This window comes from Poecilia mexicana, unplaced genomic scaffold (genome assembly GCF_051168715.1).
Source record: "Poecilia mexicana isolate PSO_F unplaced genomic scaffold, ASM5116871v1 scaffold_6, whole genome shotgun sequence".
Lineage (NCBI taxonomy): Eukaryota > Metazoa > Chordata > Actinopteri > Cyprinodontiformes > Poeciliidae > Poecilia > Poecilia mexicana.
The window spans coordinates 10271527-10297097 of NW_028263375.1; the positions used below are offsets into that span (position 1 = coordinate 10271527).

Consider the following 25571-nt stretch of genomic DNA (forward strand, 5'->3'; position numbering starts at 1 on the left):
ACAGACTAAATATGGGTGCAGCACAGAACATTTCATTTTGTTCCTGTCTGAGCAGGAACAAATATGTAAACAGGGTGTGGCCGGCGCTTAAGCACTTCAGTGCTTGTTTCGACAAGCTGCATATACGAATAAGAAATTCTCACTTAACTTTTTCTCCCAGTGTGTCTTTTTATTAGTTGTTAAAATCAGATGATACATGTGATGGTATGAAAAGTACAAAAGTTTCCTGAAAAATCCCACATATTTGACACCACTTACACTGAGCATTAATCTTTAAAAATCATCTGTTTATTCCCCCAAAATAGATTCTATGTACAAAATTAAAGTTTTTGTGTCTACCAAGACGAGTCTCAAAGGTGCTCATATGCAACATTCATCTCATTTATAAACTTAAGTCCTCAACTGAAAATATACATAAACTTTGCACACAATTTCCTACACCACCAGCTGATTACACAGTTTTTATAGATTTTTATTTGCAGTGTAAGAAAACATGCAAATCCATAAACACGATCCCCAAAGATAAGATATTTACATCCACTTTTTTTGTCTCTAATTTCCATTCAAATAAAACAAGATTAGATGCTAAACAAAAGAAATATTCAATCTAATATATTTTTAAAATTAAAAGCACTATTTACAAAGCTAACTTGTTATAGTGAGTGCACTAGGTTCTCCCATCAACAGCGTTTTTTTTTTGTTTTTAAGCCATTTTGTTTAAATGCATGTTGCTATGACTGGAATAAAATCCCTCAGAGTATACAAACAGTGTTTACACAAATTAGTTAGAGTGCCGGCAATATCTGTTCAATCATAATCCTGCTGCCTCGACGGTTCTCGTGCTGTTCTGATGGACCGTTTTGTAAAAATACACAGCAGTTTGTCCCATGGGTCAGATCCTGCATCTCATACATCACAGAAGTCCCTTTTCTCATAACCTTTCTGTAACACAAAGACAGAAATTACATTAGGGGCATTTTCCAAATGTGGACAACAGAAGAGTAATTTATTCCAAAAGTAGACAGAACACTTGATTTCTTAATTTTTAAAATGGTTTGCTTTTGTTCATATGCCTTAAACACAGATCGCAGTGCTGGAAAAAAAAAAGTAACAATAATGAATACATTTTTGTGTTGTTTGGACTTGTGCATTAAGCAAGAGGCTGGAGGCCACACCCTTTGGGAGTGTCGACCTGCAGAAGGCAGTAAATTCACAGGGTACAGCCAAGCTCAAGGTGTTTGCATAAGCATGTGAATGTGTGAGCTGCCTCAAGTTATACAGCTTTTGAGCATGTGCCATCCAACTAATGTGGAAGCAGCAGGGATGGAGCCACACAGATGGAAGAATGAGGGTGTGGCACTTTGACTTTTTGTTCCTGCCTTGGCTCGAGGACAGGAGACGTTTGGCAAAAAGCTGCTAAAATATGTTTACCAAATAACATGATGACGTCATTCGTAGAAGTCTGAGATTACTGCAGAAAACATCTGCTTGGACTTGTTGAGAATGGAGTGAAAAGGTAAATTAAGAGTGAACATAATTTAAAAAAAAAAAACAAGTGTACCTGACTCTTCATAAAACCTGACCAGAAACAGCTCAGAAGTGATTTATGCATTAGTTGCCTTTTTTTTTGGTAATGCTATAGTTTATTGCAACAATTTTTTTCATAAAACTAATGCATGTTTACCTTAAACACCTTCATCCTTTTAACAATTGAAACATTTTGCTGTGAAGGTTGGATCATTGCTTTCAAACATTCTAAGCTAATGGCAGCAACAAGTGGCCACAAATAAGCCATCAGTCACGCAGAGCTTGAACATTTTTGTTATTTTCAAAGTCTCTTACCCGTTTGAAAATCCTGTGCAGTTTCCTGTAGTTATACATGTTGCGAAGTACTACGCGTGCACTTCGGCTCGCGTCAGCATACGCTAGACTGTAAAACATTTCACCAAGTGTTAATATATTACATGAATGAAAGACGTTTACGCAGATGCGATGTTCTGCGTAAGCATCTAATTCAGATGGGATGAATTTAAATTGCATATGTAGGATAAGATAACATGTCACATACTCGTCGTCCACCAGATCCTTCATTTTCATCAGTCTGAACAACCCAGAACCTTCAGTGAGTTTCTTGGCAGTGTCGAAGCTGCGCGCTACCATGTTATTGAGAACGCCGCAGAGGTTGACCAGAGCCTCAGGACTAGGCACGTCTTTGTTGTTCTCTGGTAACCTCCTCACCACGGCATCTAGTGCTTGTGAGACTGAATTAAAATAGAGGTATAGATTAAAAATTCAATTATAGGTGGAAAATGTTTTGCACAACCAAAGTTTAATTAACTAAGCAATCATTTTTAAAACGTAAACTTAATATTCCATTAAAACATTTTGATTCATTTTGTACAAGAGATTGTGTTTGTTGCTTACAGTTTCATGAGGAATAAACCTTTTGATAACTTAAAAATATCCAGGTTAAATTCGTTATAAAACTTTGAGTTTTAAATCTGAAGAGTGGGAAATCTGAGTAGAAAATCACTGTAATAAACAGAACCCACTTCCTTTGAGTTTACACACTGACCTTGTAAAAACACTAAATAAGAATTGGTAACCTGTAATTCTTGACATTTAAATGTCTTTACAACAACAACAAAATAAATAAATAAAAGCCGGACTGACTGTCAGTATGAGAGGAGAGGTTCCTCAACAAGCCAGTGAGAGAACGTTGCTCATCTTTCCTTTCTGTGCGCAAGTGATCCAGCAGGTTTGGCAGCATCTTGTAGTCGTTCACCATGTAGCGGGACAACTTTTCAGCCCACTGCAGATTACAGACATAAAGTTTTATTATGACACGCGAAAAATGGTTTTACTTTTTACAAAGTTCTGCTAAAGTTGTCGCCCACCGGGTCCTGTCCACCGGTGATGTTCTGCAGAGCTCCAATGGCCGCCTCTCGTGTGAGGGCATTAATTTCGCATGATTTAATCACGCTATTGTACAAATGCACTATTTTAGGGTGCCACATCCACTCCAAGCCTTTTGGAAACTTTGCTAGCTCATTAGGTGAAAAGCCTTTTTGGTCACACGCTTTGTGCTAATCAAAAAAAAAAGGACACAAAGTCAGGACACCACAAAATATCTTGTCCATAATACACACTCTGTCATCAAAGCTGACGACTGCTTACCTGTTTGATTTTGCTGCTATTCGGTGAAAAGCAGCCGACGGTAGATGAGGAAGTTGTACCATCCTCAGACAAATTTGTTTTTATAGACGGAGGCAGTTCTTCAAACAGTTTGTATGAGAGGTTCCTTAAGGTGCACATTGCGCTCTCAGCACCCTTAAGCACAACCACAAACAAGTCAATATGGGCACAAAGATGGATTTTGCTTGTACAGAAAAAATTGCTTCCACTCCCACCTTTTCTTCTATTTTTCCAACTTCAAGGGTGGAACGAAGATAACCCACTAAAGACTCCACCAGCCCTTTTGCTTCTCGCACCTCTCTACGGACCTTTTCTGAGCCAGAGCTCAGATTCCTGAAAGCACAAAGCGATTAACGTCAAGAGATGCATTGTTTTAAAAATCACTTTAAAAAGTGCAGTTCAAATGTTCAAAATTCAGACAGACCAAAATAACTAAAGACTGGATGGGTGCTTGAACAACAAACAACAAACAATTACAAAGAGCTTGTAAAACATCCAACAACCGATAATATAAAATATAATATAAAAAAAATAAATATCAAATACTCAATATATCAAAACAAAATATAGTGTGTGCATACATGCATGCATATCTGCCATGTGGTGCCTGATGAAAACAATGAGCAACGATCATGTGCTTATCCACCCATTCCTTTCTTTTGTTGTATGTATTTACCCATGTCATAAATACAATTTTGAATTAAATAAGTAGCCACAGCAGTCACGTCATTAGAGGAAAACAAAGTCGTGGAAAAACAGAACAGCTTTCAATTGTTCAGGGTAAAGAGCTGCTCAAAAGAATCTAATTATTCGTGAGCATCACATCACTAAATTCAATTCATTTTTTAAAGACTTCCTAAAGTTATCAGACAGGAAAATAATAATAGATGAAAGAAGCAAACATGACAGTCAGACAGGCCCTGTGTAAATTATAATGTCAAGGTTAAGCCAACCTGCCAAGCACAACAATACTTTCTTTATTTAGCAGATAAGGAACACAGAAGAAGATGTGGAAATGCCTTGCCATTCCCCCGTTTTTAATTATCAAGGTGCAATTAAAAAACTCATCGTTTTAAACCAAGTATGCTCTATGACTAAACCCAGCCTGTACTTATGGAAAACATTCAAATACTCCTCTGAAAGCAAGTAAAAATAACTGACAAAAGACTTCAATAAACTTCAGGTGACAAATTAACATTCTCACATTTTTCATCAGATATTTCACAGCTTTGTGCGAAGAACCCATTTTCAGGAACTGATCAACTTTTCTCACCTCAAGAATCCCAACGTGTTGTGTAGTATTTCTGCCTCCGAGGGACAATCTGAGGCGATACCTTTGTCTTGTTTAATCATTTCTGCTTTTTCAGCCTCTTTTGTAGTGAGAGGGATAAGGACTTTCTCGGTGAGGCGAGGAAGGATCGTCTTCAGCTTTTCCTTAAAACCGTCTTTGGCTGAAAGATTCCACAGAATACCTGCAGGAAAAAAAATAGCAACACTCAATCACCTCTTCGTACCCGGTAGTAGACGTATGCATAAGATACGCTTAAAGAGCTTTGTCTTGCCTCAAACGGTACATTTTAGTTCATCCCTGTCCTTCACGGCTGCTAACTTTTAGACGCTTCATATTCTGCAGTGAAAGCGTTCCTCACAAACGACAGGTATTCTGAACTAGCCATACAGGGTAAATATTATGCTCTCTGATTAAAAATGTTAAAAAGCTTGCTTTTGGCTGTAGTTGCACAGTTCTGGTAAGCGAGCCAAATATAAGGCGAGCATGTACAGTTGCGTTATCGCTTTCCCAAAGCTTCAAAGTGAACTCTGGACATGGGAGTAACTGATAAAAGAAAAAAGTAACAAGGCCGTCATTCATAGGAAGGGAGTCGCCCAGGCCTGTTCATGAGGAACCAACAGGCCTGGGCGGCTCACACACACTTGCTCCCCTGTTCTCAAATACACAAAGCCCATGGATATGACACCACCTCCACCTCTACAACTTCACACTTTCCTCCATTTTTCCTCTCCATATTATTAGTTTCAAAGGCCAGAGCAAAGGATACACATCCTGAAAACTGCATCCTGGGTCCTGAAAACTAGTTTGCAGCCAATCTGTTTTGAGACTCGGATGTGAGATAGTTTTTTAAATTAAAAACTGCAACTAGTCTGTAAACAAGATTGCAATTAGTTCAATTTCACGACATTGTGTGATGTGTCACAACAAATGACACGGGGACAAGTCAGCAGAGGAGAAAGAGAAAAAAAGATAAAAACCACAAATTTCTGAGAAAATTGTGATTTTCACTTTTTTATGGGGGGGGGTACATTTACTAGTTGAAGTCATGTGGAAACCATCTTATGCTTTAAATAGAGGGTGTGGAGCAGGAACTCACAGCTGATTAACACACTGGGCTTTGAATGGTCATTCATTACTATTGTACTTTCTTTGACCAGTAAGATAAGACACCTGAAAGCAGGATGGCTACTTAACTATGCAGGCACTTAATTAGGGTGTCTGGTTGGGTTTGTGTTATTGAACAAAGATGGACAAAGCTGAACTTGTTGCTCAAGGACTGAATCGTGGTTATAAAATGCGTTGCTGCGGCAACTTCCACACCGACGCAGGCGCCGATTTCACCTCCGATTCTGAATCAGAACAGGATAACGTGGAAGAATGGGATGAGAGCGGTTACATTACTTTGGAAAACATTCAGTTTCCAGCTGCAGTTAGCTTTCTTTGATTGATGAAAATGTCCACGTTTCCTCAAACCTCACAATTATTCAAAGCAAATTATGAGAAGCTGAAGAAGGAAATTATAAAAGACCTGGAAAGATGGGAGATCCTACCACTAACCCTCGGGGGGAGAGTGGAAACAATCAGAATGAATATTTTACCAAGACTATTGTTTGTATTCCAATCACTCCCAGTTTCCATTCCCAACTCCTTTTTCAAAGAGATGGATAAAAGAATATCAAGGTTTGTATGGCAAAATAAAAAAGTAAGAATTAAACTTAAAACACTTCAGTCCTCAAAGAGTAAGGGAGGATTGGGTTTGCCTGATTTAAAAAACTATTATTGGGCTGCTCATTTGAGAGCCATAGCTCTATGGTTGGCAAAGGATCATGAGGCAATATGGGTAGATATGGAGCAGAGAGCCTGCCCAAACCTGTCCCTAGATACACTGCCCTTTACAACAAAGATGATTCAAAGAAATCTCAAAATTAAAAACCATTGGGTTAAGGAAACAATTAATATTTGGTCAAGAATAAAAAAGAGATTCAATTTTCCTGACTCTATATCAAAAATTTTAAAAATAGCCAAGATTCCAGATTTTATCCCAGCTTCTATGGATACAGGGTTTGAGAGATGGACAAAAGGAGGACTGGTATTTATAGCACAGCTCTTTAAAGGGCCAACAATGAAATCTTTTGAACAAATTCAAAAGGAATTTAATCTACAAAAAACTGATTTTTATAGATTTCTACAACTTAGACATTATATCCAGAATCATAGTGACTGGCAGAAATTCTCAGCAGACATGACTAAAACGGAAGAAATCCTATTATCAACAGCAAAAGGTGAATCAAAAAAAGGACTCATCTCAAAAATATACAAAAGCTTGCAATATGAATCCAATGTTAACAATAAAGAAATTAAGGAGAAATGGGAACTGGAGGCTAACATAATAATAGCAGAGGAGGATTGGGAAGAAACATTTAGCTCTGGACACAAACTAACTAACAGTCCGACATGGAGAGAGTTTGATTGGAAGGTTAAGATGCGTTTCTTTAACTCTCCAATCATCACATCTAAATACTGTAAAACATCCCAGCTTTGTTGGAGAAATTGTGGAAATGTGGGGGATTTTACTCATATATTTTGGGATTGCCCGAAGATGGTCGAGTTTTGGAAAAATGTCCAAACAGATATAAAGAGTATTCTGGGCATTCAATTAGATATGGATATATCCGTCTATATTCTAGGAATAATACCCTCTGACATGATCAACAAAGATAATAAATACCTGATCAGAGTTCTGCTTCTGATTGCAAAAAAGTGCATAACATGCAGTTGGTTAAGGCCACAACCTCCCAATATTGCACAGTGGCGAGATAGGATTAAAAAAGTCTATATAATGGAAAAAATAACATCAAGACTACAACTTAAGATGGGGGCCTTTGAAACAAGATGGAGACCTATAACTAAATACATAATGTAACCTTGACACCTCTATATTTTTTTTTTTTTTTTTTTTTTTTTTTTTTGGTCATGTACTTTTCAAATTTAGTTTGTATTATTCATCACTATTATGTAATCTCATCACTTGAGTTGGTATTCTTTGTATGTCTATTGTGTGTATATGTTGATGTAAAACAGTTATTGAAAATAAAAAGTTCAAAAAAAAAAGAAAATGTCCACGTTTTCAGAGTCTACTTAAATTGACGGGTGATGCGTGGAATACAACAGACTTTTTATGTGACATCCTCCCTGGATCTTATCCATTCATAGACAGAACAAACAGCGAGCTGCTCCACAGCGCTGCGGCAGATTGTTACAAGGAGCTTGTTGGATGAACTGGAAAGCAAACTTCCTTCAGATGGTGCTAGTAGCCACACATGGGTAGGGGAGCGAACCATGCACACAAGCTGGCATATGTTTCTGTGTGTTAAAAACGGTCCCAAAGATGGACACAGAAACTACTAATAAAACTGTGCAAACAGAGTTCATCTACTAAACTGGGGGGTGGGGGGGAAGCTATAGTAATATTCAGTATTAATACTGCTGCTATGGCAATATTTACCTATGTCTTATATTTTACATATTGATTTCTCTACACTTTAGACACCATGTACTGTCTACATTGCTGCTCTGCTTCAGCTAAGCACTCCCACAATCCTGCGTTGCATCACTATCCCACTACTGAACAAATTCCACATGACCAATCGCCTCGCCCCATTTCATCAAGGAGTGCAGTGCTTGTTAATGTAATGCATTATCTGAAAGAAGTGTATCTGTGAAACTAATTACTGCATTTGTTGAACTAAAATTGTTTTCTTCTAAAACACAGCTACACTCTTCACTTATTCTAACGAAACAAATAACGTCTATCATTTACTTCATGATCTCGCAATATTGTCACATGCAAAACTTTATGTCTTTATGTCATTTTTTTTCTTTTCTGATTGTCAGTAAAATTATGAACATCCACCAGAATGGATGTTATCAAACTCTCTGTTGGTGTAGATCCAACTTTTATAATAGTCTTCATGATTTTACCTGTGATGTTTTTGCGAAGCTCATCGTCTTCCTGTTCGAGAGCGCCATTAAGCTCCTCGATGCCATCGTGTTGAATAAGTTCCTGCTTATTTTCAACATTTTGATAGATCATATTGCGCACGGCGCCAGTGGAAAAACGGCGAACTTCAGCCTCAGGACTGTTGAACAGCTTCACCAGAAGCTCAGTGCCACGCAACTGTCTCACCTGGAACAAACACAGAGAATGTTTCAGCAGTTCAAACAGCTCTGTAGATCATTTTGTTTTTATTATTATAGAAGATTTTAAATTAAGCACTTTTTAATCTCCGTTCACCGAGTTGCACAATTCAAGCAGTAGGATTAGTTTTTTTTTTTTTTTTTTTTACAAATAGAAAAACAATCTCCTTATGTTGGTAAATATTTCAGCCATGAATCTTTTCCAATACAAAATCACAATAAGAATGTCCAGAAACGACCCTATTCTATTCACACAAAAGCAACTCGGAAGAGGACTGTAATAAGTTGAAAAACAAACAAAATAATCTATTAACGTCAAAATAAACTTCTAAATGTGTTGGCCAAATGCCCCAGAAAATCTTCGAAGGGGTCACTAGATGCAGGGACTTAAAATCTTGGGGTTGTGCAGGAAAATCAACATAATTTTAATCCCAATTTGCTGTTGTCACATTTAGACAGCATGGCTTAGAGTTAGAGATAAATATTTAAAGCTGACGTGCAGATAAATTCAAAATGTTCTGGTTTTTGTACTAATTTTTTGCCAGTCATTTTAACAATTAGCAGGAAAGAGTTGTTGATCTCATGAAAAAAATAACTTTTCTCCAAAGCAAGAGTATCTGCAGGGTTTGTTTGAAATGTGTTTCAAATTTTGAGAAAGCATCTAATTCCTAAAATTCCTTGATAATATTTTTCATGCTTACACTCCTTGTCACTTTCTGCCTGAATGCTCTTTGTTAACTTGTGTCTCTCTTTGGCTTCAAAAGGTTTAATCAACATTGACTGCTCAGCAGCTGGTATAGTATGATAAAGTATTGCACTGCCAACTAATCAGGCATTTCAGACAGTTTAGAAAATTTAGAAGCAATCTCCTTATGGCAGAGGTTAAATGATTTGTTTTATATTCAGTGGAGTTCAGGCCTTTTAAATGCTGATCAACTATGCAACACAACGAATGAGAGGGAAACTCTAGAGCAGTAATGTGGATCTTTACAGCAGCCTCAAATGGGGAAGCTATCCATCAAGGGTTGTCATCGCTCCGAGAAAAACAATTTTCATGACCAAGTTTCTCAGTTGGAGGAATGCAGAGAAGAAAGCGCATTCTGAACACAAGTGACGCATTTGCAAAATACCTCGTTTTTTGCTCCCTCCTCATTGAAACAAATATGCTGAATGTACGCTGAACCCAAGACCTGCAACCCCGTGTCCTCCGATCTCAGGTATGAAACTGCAGTGGGTACATCCAAGTTGTGGAGCCTGCAAAATGTACAAATGAACTGAAACAGAGAACATTTCACCCTGTATTCAACTCTTGCTAGAACAAAACAGAGATTTTGGAACAGTGATTTGGACAAAAATTTCAGTTGGACAAATTCCCTAAAAAAAAATAAAAAAAAATCACACAATGTTCTGCAAATCCACTCGCCCAGCCACTCATTACGGGGATGTGTGAAATGCGAGGCCTGAATCTGAACCAAGCAGCCACACCCTAAACCCAGACCCAAACCCGTCTTGCCACTATGGAGCCGCCTCCCAATCCGCAGCTCTTACGAAACACGCACTCCTGTTAACGTGCTGCATGTTACAACACCGTATTTGTACATCACCATCAGTAATACAGCAGTGATCATCACATAAGAGTCATCAGAATGAATGAATGAATGAATGAATGAATGAAAGACCTCACCCTGCCATTTGGTTTCTGCCAATGTCTTGGCTTCTAAAAAGTTCCTGGGAAAATTTTCATTCTTGAAAATCTCCACATTGAACTGGTTACATTTATGACTCATATAATTAGTCAATTGCTAAGAATTTATTGCAAGATAATTACCAAAAGTATATTTTGCTTGGTGAATGTAAATGAATGTAAACAAGAAGACCGAGTTACTTCTTGTTTTTTTAAATTGGAATATATATATATATAAAAATTCCCCTCTCACCCTCCGTGGGTGGTCTCTTTCATCCTCTGAGCTCGGGTCCTCTACCAGAGGCCTGGGAGCTTGAGGGTTCTGCGCAGTATCTTGGCTGTGCCTAGAACTGCACATTTCTGGACTGAGATGTCTGATGTTGTTCCTGGGATCTGTTTGAGCCACTGCTCCAGTTTGGGGGTGACTGCCCCGAGGGCCCCGATGACCACAGGCACCACTGTGGTCTTCACCTTCCAGGCCTTCTCCAGTTCCTCTCTGAGGCCCTGGTATTTCTCCAGTTTCTCATGCTCCTTCTTCCTGATGTTGTGGTCACTTGGTATTGCTACATCCACCACAACGGCTTTCCTCTGTTCTTTGTCCACCACCACAATGTCCGGTTGGTTCGCCATTACCATCTTGTCTGTCTGGATCTGGAAGTCCCACAGGATCTTAGCTCGGTCATTCTCCACCACCTTTGGGGGTGTCCCCCATTTTGACCTCGGGGCTTCCAGTCCATATTCTGCACAGATGTTCCTGTACACTATGCCCGCCACTTGGTTATGTCGTTCCATGTACGCTTTCCCTGCCAGCATCTTGCACCCTGCTGTTATGTGCTGGACTGTCTCAGAGGCCTCCTTGCACAACCTACACCTTGGGTCTTGTCTGGTGTGGTAGATCTGAGCCTCTATTGCTCTGGTGTTTAGTGCCTGTTCCTGGGCGGCCAGGATGAGGGCCTCCGTGCTGTCCTTGAGTCCAGCTTTCTCCAGCCATTGGTAGGATTTCCTGATATCAGCCACTTCAGTTATTTGTCGGTGGTACATCCCATGTAGGGGCTTGTCCTCCCATGATGGTTCCTCCAGCACCTTGTCCTCTGTTCCCCATTGCCTGAGACATTCGTTGAGCACATCGTCCGTTGAGGCTTTGTCCTTGATGCATTTATGGATCTTGGATGTCTCATCCTGGACAGTGGCTCTCACACTCACTAGTCCTCTGCCTCCTTCCTTACGGCTCGTGTACAGTCTCAGGGTGCTGGATTTGGGGTGGAACCCTCCATGCATGGTTAGTAGCTTCCGAGTCTTAACATCCGTAGCCTTCATCTCTTCCATTGGCCAGCTGATTATTCCGGCAGGGTATCTGATTACTGGTAAGGCATAGCTGTTTATTGCACGGATCTTGTTCTTGCCATTGAGCTGGCTTCTCAGGACTTGCCTTATTCTATATATATATATATATATTTTTTTTTTTTTTTTTTTACACAATTTCTGGGACTTTTCCTATACAATTGTGGTCAGACTGGTTGGGTCATTGCAGTTAATGGAATTTTGGCAGTAAGAAATTTTGCAGACATGAGCTGGTATGTACAGTACAATTTCAAAGCATAATAGAAACAACTGATATGCACCGGGGTTTTGATAATACAATAATGGATACTTTCCAAGATTCTTACCGTTCAAAGAGGGGATTGTCTTCCAAATCTGCCTGGCCATAGATATCCATGCCCCCGCCCACGCTCTGAACACTTCTCATAGACGTGGATCGCATCAGGCCACCTTGGCGTTGCTGAAGGAGGTTCCCGTGGGAACCAGATTTCACGGACATTAAGAACCCACTATCTGGTCTGTCTCCTGCTCCAATGTTGCCGGAACTTGAGGTCATCCGGGACCCAGGCATGGAGGTCATACTCATCCGGTTACGGTTTGCAATCCTGTTGATGGTGCGGTGGGATGGGCCTTTAAAGGACTGCTGTTGGATAATCTCTGTCCCTCCTCCTCCCAGACCACTACCACGGGATAGAGTGCCACTTAAACTTCGGCGCCCGGTGCCTAGTGCTGGCTCAGGAGTCTGATAAGTCTGATAAGTCATGGTGCTTCCTCCTTGTCTTAATTGGGTGCCGAAGCCGTTCATTGCACTCTGGGAATTCTGTTGGTCAAAGGTGGCATCTCGCTCGGAGATCATGCTTCCAGCATCACTGTTGTCTATCATCCATGCCGGGCTTCGCAGTGAATGCACAGACATGTCATCTCGATCCATTTGGTTCTGTCTGATGGTCCCTTGGAAACCACCACTGTGCATTTCTTCCCGGTAAAAACCTCCACCTCCACCTCCACCTCCACCCAAACCCACACTCATCCGCTGAAACTGGGTTATGTCTGGGGCTGCGGACCGGCTGCTGAAATCTGTCCTGGTGGGCACACGAGAACCCTGAGCATAAGGAAAAGAGAGAATGTTACCACAGTTTGATACGCTTACAGAGTTGATCTGCAGTGTCTGGTGAAGAGTGTGCATGAGTTAATTGGATCAGAGTAAATTGTTTTTAATAAAATGGTTTCTAAATTTGACTGCAGGAATGTGTTTCAACTGGAAACAACATTCCTGCCCTCTGAGATTGTTGTCTTCAATTCCAGATCTCATTCAGATGTTTAAAATGCCACATCAGGTCTGTCACACTCACCGCTCAAACATCAGTGTTTCACTAGTGGTTGCACCAAAACAGAAGAATTTAGAGGGCAGACTTGAAAACTCGGAGGTAATCTGATCACGGTTCACTGCGAAATATCACACTGAATGCTGAATCCTTCTTGACCCAGCTTACCAACGCAACTTTATTTCTCTCATGCATCCAGTTTGATGCATGAGAGACATTAGACGATCCTGCAAACATTTCAACACAATGTGTGCTGATCAGTTTGTGAAAATGCTGCTGGACTCACCAGGGTTTTTGAGCCTGAGTACATGTAGGAAGACTTGGAACTGTAACTTGGGCTGTAGGTGCTGTATTTCATTGTTGATGAACCGCCGTAGTCTAAAAAAAAAAAAAAAAAAAAAAAAGGACAAAAAAATGTAATGAACAATGTCAACAAATACTTTATGATTCCATCTTTCAAAATCTTCAAAACAGCACTTTTTTGTGCTCAAGGGATTGAAGTGGACATAATTTTTTTAAAACAAATTGTGGAACAAAAATACACGTCCTACTTTTGCAAACATGTAAAATTATAACACAACAACATTTGTGTAGTGCCATTGTGTTTTATGCAGCAATTTGCATAAAAGTCATTGCAGTTTAAATGGCATGTATCGTGTTGCATGGATGTCTGATTGCACACAGACTTTGCAGGACCTGGCCAAGTTTAACATCTCCAGTTACTGGGAACAATCCTCCATCTGATGCACAAAGACCACAGCATGTTTGAGTGCACAGACTATGATCGAATGTTTAGCTCCTGTTTCACATTAGACTGTAAAAAATAGTAGATATGTTGATAAACATTCCCAACAGAAGGAGGCTAAATGAACAGTTGGTGTAGCTAAAGAAATAACTGATGACCTAAAAACATTGTGTCACTTTCAGAACCCTGTTTTTATCATTTGTTTACTCTGGCTAAAAAAAAAGAAGAAAAGATTGGAGTCACGTTTGGTCATACGCCAGAGTCAATTTTGCACCCTTTCATTCATTTTGAATAATGCTAAAATAAGAGCGAAGGGAGGACAATTCAGGACGCAAATCTGTAATTTCTCCCAGAAGGGATATTAAATGTCTGTATCATGTTCACTGGACCTCTTTCACACAGGTTCTAAAGTCCATCACAAAGACATAAAGAAACCTAAAGGCTTTTAAAGAGGAACAGTAATCGGTGTTCATGAGATTTAGGGGAACATGAATAATAACACAGACATTTGTGATGGTTTGTAGTTTTCAAAATATTTCAGTCTGGCCCTCCAAGAAAATCTCTGTTTTCAGGTAAAATGATGCACTAAATGATTGTAATACTGCTCGTTTGCTTCGCTAAGAGTTCAGAATATGCACACATTTATTTTCTCCATTACCAGTTCCCTGCATGCTAAGCATACCTGCAAATTTGCAACACAACTGTAAATCAGTTCACAACAGCACTATGATATGCTATAAAATGTTTGTTTCAACTAGATTAGCTCTAAAGAGTCTCTCAGAGTGAAGGTTTTCAGGAAAATTAAAAATACTTGCGTCACTAAAATAATTCATTTCTTGAAAAAAAATTGTTTATTTCTAACAATTAGGATAATGCAATCTAAGTTGTTTGGTTCACGTTTTGAGTTTTGTATAAAATGAATGCATTTTATTTCATCTCGAACTATTTTTTTGTTGCAAGTTATCGCGAGATTTGCATGCATGTGAAAGGCTGCGAGACTTGAGTAAACCGAACGAACAGAAGCCCGGAAGCGAGCTACGTGTAGCAGCCTCATGTCTCCTGTAGCTGTCAGAGTATTTGCAATTATGTTTGTCATATTTTGTAAATTGATCAGTTATGGTGTTTTAATTGCATAATATTTTAATTTAGAGTGGACGACGAAGAATTAATCTGTTAAAGACCTCGGACGTGGCAGGCGGCCACGAGGTAACTTTTGCTAAAGCTCATGTTACCTGTCAGTCTGTAAATGTATCTGTATCTACAGCTTTGCGTTTTATTTTTATAGTTTTCATGGTGTTTAATAAAGAGCCCGTCTATAGGAAACCGTGCCAGTGTTGTCACTTTGGAGTAACAATACTCTTTTTCTGATATGCTAATGTGCTAAATGCAAGTCCTGCAACGTTGCACTCATAACAATGGCCTTTGATTGTGGAAGTTGTTACTAAAGGAATATTTAAAGTTAATTTTCAATATCAGTGAGGTGTTTAAAATGACATCAGAATAAACGGAAATGTTTAAAAAAGTGAACTGTATTTTTGTAAAATGTAAGACTACATGTTAAGAAAACGAGAGAGCATGACTTAAAGCAGAGAGTACATTACATTTGCTTTGTTTTATCTCCTTGTAGCTTCCAGTCTCTGCTCGTCATGGAGCATGATTTATTTGGAAATGTTGGCAGCATTTTGGAAATCTCAAGAGTTGAGATAAAAATCTGCTTTTTTTAGAAGGTACATATGTGGAGACCACAGTTTTATCAAAGCTAGCCTTAATAACGATCCTATTTGCTAATGTAAGATACTAACATCAGTTTTAGTAAATATGATTAAAAACCACATTGAATATTTGAACTCTTCTTAAAGGGGCAACATCATGTATTTTCCAGGCCATTTGTTAGTTGTTATAAAAATGTTATACATACCAAATATGAAATTTAACACCTTGAAATTGGGCCTGTGTTTTTTAAAAACTCTTGCTCTTTCTGAAACTCTACCTTCAGGAATTCACAACATCGCTCCTCTATTAACCCTTTAACAACAGTTTTACCAGCATTGCACTGAGAAGTGGCTTGCACAATGAGATCAGCAGATGCACAGTTCCACCAGGAGTTTGCTAATTACTGCTGGCTAGTCTATAGGAACTGAGTGCGGGGGTTGCGGTGTTGGAAACTTGGACATTTGGAAACTGCCTCAATGGCGGCGCTCTGTCCTCCCAGGCAAACCAGGTATGTTTTTGATGAAGGATTAACATTTTAACATGACGCAAAGCTCAAAAAAGTCGAATTAGCATGATAGTGCCCCTTTGAAAACTGTGAATTGATTTAACCAAAATTGGCTTAAAAGCAAACAGAAAATCAAAAACCAAACAAAATTCAGATTCGTGCCACAATAACTTTTAAGTCTGACCTCTCAAACCAGTTTGTTCATTAAGTTGCACCTGTCCTTAAAAAAACAACACTTGTGTTGTTACTGTACCAGGCCTGCTTCATGCCTGAGAAGCTGTTGTTTTTCCACTTCTCATGTGCCTTGGCGAGAGACTCCAACATGGCCCCAGGCACACCGCTTAAAGAAACCAGTTGCCGTAGAGAGAGATGACTGACATGTTCTCTGACGTGACCCGAGCCCAACCCCAACAACGCCCAGCACACCTGATAGCGTCAGCTTTTTACAGGCCCACTAAAACACACCCTGAATAACCTTCAGCGCCAACTCTTTTCTTTACATCACTTGCTAGGATTCTGAACGCAACACTGCTGAGACACGTCCCCTGATATCCATGCACAGCTGCGACTGCTTTAAGACACAGAAGGGGAGGTATTCCTTCCAGATTCCTCTGTGTGTTTTTGTTTTTCCCATCTGCAAACACTTATGCATTCATTATCAAGTCCTCTAAAGCCACAAACCACTGAAATGGCACTACTCTGCTCGGTGAGGTTTCAGCCGACAGCTGATAAAATGTTACATTGTGTGACTGCATGTTTGCCTCCAGGCAAAAGTCAGGGATGATTTACACTGGCAGTCGTTAAGAGGTATATTTTAGCTAAGAAAAACAGAGCACCACAATATTTAAGGAGACGTGTCATATCTCTGTTTCAGCTCAGTTTTTAAGAAACAGCAGGAGCAGCATATTCGCCTGTTGAGGCAGGTACAGCCGACACCTCTGAGAAAAGCTTAAACCAGTAGAGTGAGTAAAAGCCTCTCTTTCTGGATCCAAATAGCCTGGAGATTGGAGGTCACATCAACGCAAACCTAATGTCAAGGTGTTCTGCTCGTTCTCTGCTTGTTGGCTGAGAACAGTGACGCACAAGACGTGAAGGAATGTCTCGCCGCAACAGGCAGGTATCCAGGTTCAGATGGCACACGATCCTACTTCCTGACACACTTTCAGTTCAATAAATGCATTACATGAGCAAATGTGATGCAACCACCAACTACGGTAGCTCCAAGCGTTCAGGAAGCCTTTCAAGCCACTTCTGGAGGTTTTCATAATCACTTGGAAACCAATCCCACACTGGTATGGAATATTTCTCAATAACGCTTAGATAGGCAACTTTTAACCGAGTCATATATTTTGACAACATGCGTTTCTAACAACAACCCTCATGTCTGGAAGTCAACTCCAAGCTGATGCCCTTTCTCACATTCGCACTGCTATCAGGAATCTTTATGAAAGCAGGTCTTGTTGAGGCCTGTTACACATTAACCACTTGTACACAATGTAAAACTGCGGCTGCTGCTTCAGGACAAATTAAGAAATTCCCCCAAAGGACTGATGCAAAACAAACTTGAATCAAACAGGAACATCAATGCTGCAAAGCGAAAAAAACAAAAAAAAACAATCAAAAACTCCTCCCACACAAAGCAGCTGGGCTTTCCTGAATCAAAAGAGAAAGAAATAAGATTTAAATTCTAAACCCATAAGTAACCAGATATGAAAAAGTCCCTGCAGCCTCTTAACAGTTTTATTTTGTTAATGTTATTATAGACAACAGCAGAACATCTTCTTAAACATAAAATATGCGGAGTATTAAAACTGCCAAAAATCAGAAAAAAATCATTTATGTCATCTTTAATGCAACCCCGGCCAACTGGAAACACAAACAAACCTTTCCTGGCACAGCAGACACTCTCTCTCACTCGCTCTTTTGCAATATTTACCAACTTGAGTCATTTTTAAATGTATTTATGAATCAAGATATTTATCGGATTTAAATCCATGACAACCAAAAAATTATTGCTTTTTCAACATCTCCAGGCTGAAAGGTTTAAAGTCAAATCTACAAATAAAAAAACAAACAAACACATAGCTGCTTCTTGAATGTGTTAAATTCCTTTGAAACAATCAAACAGTAATTTGGTTTTGCAGAAAATTACCAGACTGACGAAAACAGCCAAAATAAAAAAATACATCTAAAAACATTAAATTATTGTCTCTCAATGGTGACTTTCTCTAAATCTAATCCCGTGATTCGCTATCATTTTAAAGTGAATCACTGCATGTTTTTTTTTTTTTAATGAACATTTAAATAAATACATGTATGCTGAGAGGGTCAAATTAGTAGACCAGTGCATTTTGTCTTGACCTCAGGGTCATTGGACGACCCTAATAAAGCTGATTCTTAGCACTTCAAGTCTTACTGAAGTCTTTCCCTTGCCACATTTTTGACCCTCCTTGCACTTTGTGAGTCGATGAAGTTGCGTCAATCGTTCTGGATTTTTGCTTCAGATTTCCTGTAATGTACAAACATTTGCTTGTACATGCCTGACACATCATGCAACTAACGACAGCATACTTTTAGAGCGCGTCACAGATGTATCATTAGCAAAAGACGCCCATTTATTTGTGGTAGGGATTTTGATCCACAAGCAGTCGGCTGTCTGGTACTTTTGGTTGTTAGTTTTTATACACAAAGCTGTAGCTTACAGATCTGTACAAAGGGATGTTTTACCATCACAAGAGGATCATTAAAATAAATTCATTTAGCTGTGCTGATCATGTTGATGGTCATGCTTTCGTGCCTTATCAGCGATGCACACCTCATTTGTAGTTTTAGAGGTGGATGTGCTAAATATCACTGAAAATACTGAACACGTTTAATAATGTAAAAAAAAAAAAGGTCAGAAAAATGTGAATAATTCTTAACTGATTTTTGATATTGCAATATCTAGTAGCAAGGCAATTTTATTTGCATAGCAAAATAATACAAGCAGAAAAAGAGATGCAGCAATATTAATATCCGTACCGGTCTCGTTATTGAAAAAAGTTCTAGATCGGGTATCAGTGACAATGTACCAGCTCTATAATGGCAGATCTATTCAGTCTAATTCTATGCTTTGTGCAACGTCATGCTTTATATTTATTTTACAGTATATTTAGAATTTCAGATTGTACTTTCTGAACCGTTTGAAAGGTTTGCTGCAGTTTATTTCTACATGTTTGACCAACGTAGTCAACCTATTCTTTTGTCTGTTTCTTTATTATTTATTTTACAGTGGCTGTTATACTCCTAGTTACACTAACTTAGCAAATTGTGCTGTTTTTTAGTGTTTGACCAATCGTGGGAAGCCGTTTGTGTATTTAAGTGTGCATTGTGCTGTGCTGTAAATTCAACCCATTTATGTCTGTGTTCAAAAGTCAATTCAGTACTTTTTTTTTCAGCATCGGTATCAGAAGTGAAAATCGTGGATGGGTGCGTCCCTAAGAAAAACAGGAAAACAAAAAAGTGAAGAACATGTTTCACTTCATGATGTTCCAGGTATTATTAACTGAATATAGTTCTAATTTAATTATCTAATTAACTTCTTTTGTCTGAGGCATTGCATGTTTGGGAAATTATTATAACGAAGGAGTTTAATAGGAAGCTTAGAGGATCGTACCCTCAGCTGCAACGTCGCTCTGCCCAGCTTTCTAATCATATGGCCAGACAGAGCTTTAAAGAGGAGGGGCAAAGGCAAATGAGGTGGATTAGCAGTGCTTGCCAAAACCTGATGGTGTCGTCCAGGTCATGCTGTAAAATACTGTCTCTGCTGTCCAAAAATTTAACTATTAAAATGTCAGAACTATTAGACTGTCAAACAGCGACAGAGTCAGCCTCTTCAGATTCATCCGCTGTGGGATGAATATGAAGATGGGCAGCATCACCATCCATAACGACTCTTTGAAATTTACTTGGATAACATGAGTTACAACAAAATTGAATTTCCCTTTAAATAAAGTAATTTTGAATTGAAATACATCACCATGTGAAAGTTGAAAGTCTCCAAGGTCTTACTTTAAAATCCAATATGGGTGACACACAAATGCTTCAGGCATTTAATGCCAAACTATTTATTTGCCTCATTAAAACCAGTGACATCAAAAGTTAGTATAAAAATTAGTGGCTTGACTTTCTGATAGTAGTTAGTGACCACAACAGTTATCCAATCCCGCTGGTTTCTTAACTTATAACTAGAACACACTCAACTCAGGTCTGACATCACTCCCAGTGTTAAGATCTGAGTTTTGGTACTAAAATGCTGCATTTCTCTAGGATTGACTGTGCAACAGTGGGTGGAGTAACTAGAAAGTTGTGGGTTCAATTCTTGATTCCTTTTGTTACATATTGCTGTACTTCTGGATACTTAACTCCTTACAATCCTATTGAATCAACTTTTATCTATTTTTGGCAGTTTTGTTCTTCCACAGAAACTTGTGGTTATTTAATAAAATTCATTGCAATGCCGTTTCCCCATCAGCTGTGTATATTTTACGTCTGATCTGATGTAATGATCTCGCCTACAGCCTCTTGAATGGAATCATTCAGTGTGACAAAGAACTCAGCTGTGGGGAGGTAGAGATGTTTCACCTAAACAAAGCAAACCTTTGTCCAGCTTTTGCAATATCATGTATCCTCCCTGAACAACTTTTATGACTTATACATAGATATATGACTTAATATATGACTTATGTCTTCTATCCTTTATATATTGTCTTATGGGAGCTCAAAGTTTAACGACACAGACAGATAACACCTATTGGTCATAAACTCACGTCTGTGGTCAGGTAACGATTCTAACACCTGTGCTTTGCATCTGTGACTTTTCTGTTTAAGTCCAACACCTGCCAGCTCTGAAAATATATCATCCAACTCTGTTTTACTTATTTCCTCTTAAGCTTATTAATGTTTTTACCTGACATTGCGTATTGGGAGGCCTTTCCATTCTGACGCGGAAGTGTGCTCTTCTCGGCCATTTTCATCTTGATCTGCTCCTGGACACGCCGCGCTCGCACGGCGTCGTCCGACATGGCGCTCCCATTCCCGAGTTGGTTGTCCGACGGGAGAGCATAAGTGGTTGATAAGGTGTGTGGCTGTAAAGAAGAAAGAAAAGCGTTCTCCGATGTCAACATGCTCATGGCGACAGAGTCAAGAGAGAGAGAGTCCAGTACGAAAAGGCGCGCCTGTGATGTTCCCTGCTGAGGACAAACTCTGTCCGCTCGGTCCACGGCCAACACCACTGCGCTTGTGGAGGCAGACAGACTCCAAGACCCGCTTAGTTGCGGGGGGGTGGAGCCACGCAGAAACCAGACACCTGACTCAAAGGTGAGCTCTGGACCGCGTCTAGATAAGCAGCTGACTCAAATCCCCTAACAAAACACACCTCAGACAAAAATGCATAACCATTTTTTTTTTATTTTCTCTTCTTTTTTCTACAACGTCCTTTTTTTCTTACTTTTACGAGATAAAACGTTATGAAGTATCACTACTCTCACTTCAGTAAACTTTCTGGAGACTCTACTCACTGCGAGTAACTGTTTTAACGAAAAAGACATGAGAGAAACACACGTACATTTTCGTACACACGCTTTGCTATTCTAATGTTATTTAAACCATTAGGAGATAAAGTGAATACACCATATTGTCACTGCAACCGTGTTCTAATACATTATCTACTGTAAGTTTTAGCTATTGCAAATATGTTTTAAAATTATTTACTCTTCCTGAATTTGCATTTACATTTTGGTGCTTAAAATACCAGAATTAGCACACATAGCTTTATCTTTTTGTCTGATTACACAATTTCTAAATGAATCAGATGTTATGACCAGTTTCTCTGCTTCAGTAGCATTTTCATCAAGTACTGTTACTTTAGCAATTTCTTCCATTGCTACGTTTTACTTTTACTTAAGTAACAGAATGTTGAAGTAATCCTACTCTTTCTTGAATACAGTTTTATATTACATTGTTTCTATTTTTTTTAAAATACTTTAAATCTAATTCTGCCAGGAATATAATGTTTTTTAGTCTTTATTATAATTGCTACGTTACTCAATATCTGATAACTTTCTGACAGGAAAACCTGCATAAAGGTTTTCCTTTATACAATATTATATTATTGTATAATACAATATTATATTATTGTATAATAAAGTTATACAACTTTATTATACAATAAAGTTGTATAAAGATGCTCGAGTTAAGTCAAGTTTATTTGCACATTTCAGCAACAATGCAGTTCAAAGTGCTTCACATCATAAAAAAAGAATACAGTGACCAATTATGTAACAAGCAATAACATTACAAAATATGTTATGAACTGGAACACAATAACAAAGGAAACTAAGAAAAGGCAAATATAAGTATCTTAATAAGCCACAGCAGAGTTAGTAGCTTTACTATTCTATTAATTCATGTAATAAAAACTGTTTACTAAAAAAGTGATTTTCTAATTACAAATGAGTGGCGATTCTTTCATAAACTTCTTGCTGCTTTCTGGGATTAAGTTATTACTTTATTTTAATTAACTTGATTTAAAGCAAGAATTATACTGACAAGGTTTTATGTATTTTTATCGTTAAGCAGCATATAAAGAATAATATCACGTATGATATTTATTTCTAGCTTTAAGGAAACCTTCGACATTTCGTTTAGGTGAACATCAAATTATCTACCTTACAGCATTTGAATGTGTTTTGGTTATTTATTTTTAGACCTGCCAATTTATGCTAACAATAAGGCTCAGAATAAGAACAACAGATTTTACTTTAAAACTATCTGATGTTTTCTGTGAGATTTTGCCTCAAAGCAGACATTTGGCTAAAAACATCAAAGTGTAGATTCACGTCATAGTTCACATCCTCCTCTAAGAAACTGACTTGTAACAAACTACTTGATAATATTAAGAACAGTTAAAGACAAGTTTACATTAAGCCTGTAAGATGTGAGCTTAAAGAGCTTTCACTGAAACCCTTGCAAAGGTAAACAAAGACAAAGGAGTGTCAAAGAAACCAATGCTTTTGATTAAAAATGAGTAATATAAGGTAAGACATTTTGTCAGAAAGCATTTCTTGCTCTCAAAGGTAAGTAAAAAAGGAAAGTCTGCATCTCCTCCAGCAGTTATAGATTTTGTATTATAGATTCAGTAATTGTGAAATGTAATTGGGGATTTAATTCAAAGTTACCAAAACATTATTATGTTTTCTATTGTAAATAAACACAGTAAAGAGAGAAACTAATTCACCAAACTGAATTTGACAGCATATTAAAACTGGGATCCGTATTAAATTCAAATCTGTCTGATTTGATCTTATGATTTTGTTTTTTTTTGTCTGGAGATCTGCCCTGTTTGTCCTGCAAAGGGCCTTGAGACGCTGAGATAAGTTTATAGATTTTGATTCAAATTTGTTTTCATTTTAACAATTTTAAAAACTTAGTCTTCACTCATTCTAAAAGCAGCAAAATTAAACAATATGTGTTCTCAGTGAAAGCTTCGGTCTGTCGCATTTGATCCTTTCAATTCAATTGTATGTAGTTTATTTACATTGCCACAAAGATCCTCTCAACCACTTTACAAGACAAACAGGTGTGATTCATGTCCACTTAGGTTTACCTCACAGAATGAGGAGAACTATCCATTCAAGAGTTACATCCAAACTGCTGCTAATTGTATGCGCTGTACTTTGTGAATGCAGCAAAAATGACTTCCTTCTGTGTTGTAATATTTGTACATGTGTGAATATTGTCACAGCCTTGTTTCACAATAACTCTACACACAGAGAGCTCTTTTGAAGATCTATGTGAAAGGATTTTAAAAAAATACTAAATCAGGAAGAAGTCAAATAAAACTGTGAAGAACGGACGCCATGTTAACAGCGATGGGCGAACTTTAATCTACGGGAATGGTAAACTGATCTGCTCTAGGTTTTTTACTCCCCCTCCCCCACAGTTTATACCATTCACATATTACTGTACCTGAAAACGAAGTTTAATAAAACTATTATTTTCCTTTCGTTTTCTTTGTCTCCCTGACTTTTTTTTGTTTTTTGCAAACTGTCAATTCCCAGTTTTAGCTGAAAGGCTGTTACGAGGTGTGGCACTGTAGCACTCTATCATTAAGCCCAAGCCACACCTTGGATTTATTTGTTTTGTTTCATTTGAACATAGCAACAAGAGTTATTGCCTCTAATGCAACAATGTGAGTATAGTACAAAATGTACCACTCACATGTTGCTGGATTCTGTATGTCTGTGTTGTCTGAATGGCAATTTTTGAGTTACAGGTATTAAAAATACAAAATTGAGTAAAAGCAAATAAGTATTTTTCTGATTAATACATCTTTGTATTGATTCTAATTGATTTGTTTTCATTGTAACTTGAGGTATTTATTTAATATATACACACTTGGACAAATAAATAAATAAATTTAAAGCAGGAATCCCAACCAACCAAGTTGATCTGCTTTCAGTTGTTTTCTCAAAGCAGGTCTGATCTGAGTGAGCAAAATTTCTCACGGTCCTTCTCAATCAACATCATATCAATTTCCCGATATTTATGTGAAATTTATTTATTAGTCTGATGTAATATTCTCACTTTAAATGCTATGTAGCAAATGGAAAATTATCATCAAAATGCTCGCATGTCCTCATGACTCCTGAAAACATCAATCAGTGCAAAAATAAATCCACATAATATAGTTCACCCAATGAAATACTGAAATAAATTAACTTCTCAATAATGTTCTAATTTGTTGAACATAGCTATATATGCACAAACAATTCACAAAAAGCAGCTCAAGGCTCAACATCAAGAAGCAAATGCATACAAGTCAATCCTAGGCCCCGGATCCAAAACTGCAAGGAGGGAAAAACTATTAGCTTCAAACTCTTCTGTGAAAGATTAGACTTACCATGACCTGCGAGTGAGACGTTCTCCTCTGACTTTCACCTGGACTGATCTGATTTTGTGGGTGTCAGAGTATTAAAAGTAACAGTAACTACGTTAACGCCCTCATTTTAATTAACTATCCTATGCAGAAGTGATGAGTCACAGACAGGTATGACACCATGGGGTGTGTTGAAAAAGAAGAAGAGCGAGACACGCCGTCTGAGCAACGACGACGATGAGCAGAGAAACACGAAGACAGATAACGCTCTTTCACTTAGGCTGCTGCGCTCGATCTCATGACATCAATCTCTATCAAACAGGAACATGAAGCCTTGCCAGAACAGAACTTATCAGTTGTTTTGTTTTTGTTTTTTGGGTAGGGAAGCAGATTTTTCACTTGTTTCTGCTATGGTGGTGACTCACTCAGGGCGGTAAATACTACTGAATTCTACTGAATATCAAACCGTGACGATTTGTGAATAGAGTCCAAAATGTGACTCAAACCAGGTGCATTTGTCAGAATCAGCAGAGTAACACCATGAGAAAACCACCTTCTGCTTGCTGTGTGAAGTATCAGCAGCTTTCCTTTCACATGACAGTTATCAGAGAGCTGCAAAAACATACAGATACTGACGAGAGAAACAATTACCCTGAAGGCATCATTTATCTGATGGTAT

General features: G+C 38.3%; 1 protein-coding gene across 2 annotated transcripts; it reads right to left on the reverse strand.

Moving 5' to 3' along the window:
• Window positions 1-148: 148 nt before the first annotated feature.
• On the reverse strand, window positions 149-25046 carry pkp3a (plakophilin 3a). 2 transcript variants are annotated; one of them, XM_015012180.2, is made up of 14 exons: window positions 24917-25046; window positions 20924-21101; window positions 13299-13390; window positions 12035-12789; window positions 9814-9937; window positions 8468-8672; window positions 4469-4667; window positions 3411-3528; window positions 3178-3330; window positions 2898-3086; window positions 2674-2812; window positions 2069-2261; window positions 1843-1930; window positions 149-942 (listed from the first exon to the last, which is right to left on the reverse strand). In XM_015012180.2, the coding sequence occupies exons 1-14, from the start codon at window positions 24917-24919 to the stop codon at window positions 907-909; spliced, it is 2472 nt and encodes an 823-aa protein (XP_014867666.2). In that variant the 5' UTR covers window positions 24920-25046; the 3' UTR covers window positions 149-906. The 2 variants fall into 2 exon arrangements, with proteins under 2 accessions (XP_014867666.2, XP_014867665.2); XM_015012179.2 differs by lacking the exon at window positions 24917-25046 and having other exon boundaries at window positions 20924-21296.
• Between the last annotated feature and the right edge of the window lie 525 nt (window positions 25047-25571).

Excerpts from the sequence above, each read along its gene's own strand:
- pkp3a (XM_015012179.2), bottom strand. The coding sequence starts at position 21,146 with ATGAGCATGTTGACATCGGAGAACGCTTTTCTTTCTTCTTTACAGCCA. Across the intron at positions 12,790-13,298 it reads ACTCAGGCTCAAAAACCCTG|GGTTCTCGTGTGCCCACCAG; the intron begins GTGAGTCCAGCA and ends CCTTATGCTCAG. Across the intron at positions 4,668-8,467 it reads GCTTCGCAAAAACATCACAG|GTATTCTGTGGAATCTTTCA; the intron begins GTAAAATCATGA and ends TTTTTCCTGCAG.